This window comes from Galeopterus variegatus, unplaced genomic scaffold (assembly GCF_000696425.1).
Source record: "Galeopterus variegatus unplaced genomic scaffold, G_variegatus-3.0.2 Scaffold1082, whole genome shotgun sequence".
NCBI lineage: Eukaryota > Metazoa > Chordata > Mammalia > Dermoptera > Cynocephalidae > Galeopterus > Galeopterus variegatus.
This window is the reverse complement of record NW_007727193.1, coordinates 53767-56608: the sequence shown is the minus strand read 5'-3', so window position 1 is coordinate 56608 and position 2842 is coordinate 53767. Positions and strand designations below refer to the sequence as shown.

Below are 2842 nucleotides of genomic sequence, written 5' to 3'. Positions count from 1 at the left end.
AAAAAATAAAAAATAAAAAAATCAGTGGTTGCCAGGGTCTCAGCGGGGTGGGGTGGGGGAGATGAATAGGAGCACGGAGGATTTTTAGGGCAGTGAAAGTATTCTGTACGATACCGTAATAGTGAATACGTGACATTTGGAAAAACCCATAGAACTATACAACACAAAGAGGGAACCTTAATGTAGAACTGAGTGAATAATAATATATCAATATTGACTCATAATTGTAACCAATGCACCACACTAGTGTGAGATGTTAATAGGAGTAACTGTGTGTGTGTCTGTTGGCATTGGGAGGGGTAGGGGAACTCTCTTTACTTTCTGTTCAATTTCTCTGTAAAGCTAAGACTGCTAGAAAAAAAAAGCATATCACTTTATTTTTAAAGTATAGTTAAAAAGAAAAAAGAAAATATCTACATATCATTAGTGGCTCATTCTTCCTGTTTATTTTTTCCCCAAAATTCAGCTCCTGTCCCAACCACCTGCTGCTTTACTGTGTCCAGTCGGAAGATCTCCATTCAGCGCCTGGAGAGCTACAGACACATCACAAGCAGCAAGTGTCCCCAGAAAGCTGTGATGTAGGTAGACAAAGCTCACCCTCCCCCAGACCACAAATTCATTTCTAGGGCACAGAGTCCAAAACTGTGTCAGAGTTACTTGGAGTCATAGACTCAGACAATTTGACCTCTATAATCCGATCCATTAAGTTTCACAACAGGACATGCTCAGTCCCAGTGCCCTGCCTGGGAACTTGCTCAGGTCATGCCAGTTACTTAAAGTTAAGAGCAAAGATGGCTTTACTGGGCTGTCAAGGGCAGCAGCTAACTCCTGGAGTCTCACGCTTCCTCGGTCCCCTTCCTCCTCTCCCATGGTAACCCGTTTGCCCCATGGCAGATGGTCCTGGGAGGTTTAGGGTCCAATGGTCAGAATTTTCAAAGAGGAGCCTTCTAATTGCTTCCTCTCTCCCACAGCTTCAAGACCAAGCTGGCAAAGGAGATCTGTGCTGACCCCAAGCAGAAGTGGGTCCAGAATTCCATGAAATACCTGGACCAAAAATTCTAAACTCCAAATTATAAACTAAAAACTCCAAATATATATGTCTTCCACAAATATCAATTGTTTTTAAAATGTAAAGTTTTGAGCAGGTCCCTTGCCCTCTGTGAGCCTCAATTCAATCCCCTGCCACATGTAGGCAGTGTTATTTCTCTCCCATTTACCTCCCTGGAACCTTGTATGGGTACTGGCAAGGATCATTGATATGAAAATACTTTGTATTTTTAGGAAGGTATTGCTCTTGTGAGCTGTTGTGTGACTTTCAATGCTAAATAGAAGTAAATGTCATCTTAAGAATACATAAAATAAATGCATATTTTATCACAGTCAGCATTTGTATTTTTCTGTGGGGAATCCACATGGAGCTGGCAGGAAGAAAGATGGCATTGGAGGTGAGGGGTTATGGTTATGGGATAGGGACTGTGTTCCCGAGAAAGGACATTTTGGCTTGGTTGGTCTTTGCTGAGATTCAGTGAAACTGATGGGATCAGGTAAACCCATTCCAGCCCTCTGATTCCCGTTCTCACCAGCAGTTTCCCAGACCCCAAGTACTTCAGCCACTTATGCAGCAGAAGCCTCGCCTCCGTTCCCTTCCTCGCCAACCTCATACTTGCCCAGAGTCTCTCCTGTGAGCCATTGCAACAACCTCACGGTATTCTCCCTCTCCCCAACCTCATTCCTCTGTCTTCCAACCCAGACTATGCCAATCTTATAGAGGAAGGCTTAGAAAACTTTTGACAAGAGGTTTAGATGAAGGCTTGTTAGGCAAAGTTGAACTTAAAGTAGATCTGCTGGACAGACAAGTGGAGGGGCTCTTTGAGAGGTATTTCCCTCAAAGTAGAGGTGAAGAGGTATCACTTGAGCAAATACTTAGAAGCAGGGATGATCACGATGTGTTTATCAATTGGGTAAATCAGAAGATGTTAAGGTTAGACTAAGTGTGAAATGGCAAGGGAATTGGAAAGAAGGCAGAGTCCAGGCTGTCAAGGTGGGGCGTATTCCATTCAGGTAGAAATAAGTCAGGTGAACTAGGCTTCTTATCAGCCAAGTTAGGATGCTTTTAAGAGAAAAAGGTGGCACTATTAGTAAATACTCTGGGAAAACAGATATACATGAACACTGTCCCAGGCAAACTGAAGCAAATCGTCACCCTAGTAATAACAGGCATTGAACTTTTTGATTCAGTAGGGAAGAGAAGTGTCATGACCAGGGGTGCTCAGGAAGAGTAGCCAGGTGCCTATGGGCCAGGCTGGGGGGGAGGGAGAAGCAGTCAGCATGCTATGGCAAAGTGCAGACCAGAGGCAATGCGGGATGGTACCAGAGCACTGAAAGGTGGAGAGGGGAGGAGGCGACTGCAAGAGGAGTGAGTCAGACCAGGTGAAATGTTGAATGCTGTGGATGCAGAAGTAGGACTGGTGACATGAAAGCTTCCCAGACTCCACAAAGCTGCAATTAAAGGGTAGCTTCTTAGACCCAGAAAATCCTCTGCCCTCTATCACTCTTGCCTTACACCATATTTACAGGCTTGAGAGTTTCCAATCAAATGGACAGGACCTCCTCCTCTTCTATAAGCCACTCAGATCAGGATTCCTCTTCAGCATGTGAAATCAACCTCCATTTCTGTCAGTCATGTGATCTCTGCACCTGAACACAGAGATTAACTATGTCCCTAAGGGTAGAAAGGGCATGGGTGCCCTGCTGGTGTGACCCTGAATGGTCTGAGGCTGCCAATCTGGAGGGCCATGCTACGTCTAGCAGGGCAGCTGCGTTGCATAGTTCCAAGGGAAAC

General features: G+C 44.9%; 1 protein-coding gene across 1 annotated transcript in view; it reads left to right on the top strand.

Moving 5' to 3' along the window:
* Window positions 1–1062, top strand: part of LOC103592073 (eotaxin-like) — a 3054-nt gene extending 1992 nt beyond the window's left edge. The window contains exons 2-3 of the mRNA XM_008574660.1: window positions 467–578; window positions 972–1062. Coding sequence (XP_008572882.1) covers window positions 467–578; window positions 972–1062 — 203 coding nt within the window. The remainder of the gene's footprint in view (window positions 1–466; window positions 579–971) is intronic.
* The last annotated feature ends 1780 nt before the right edge of the window (window positions 1063–2842 follow it).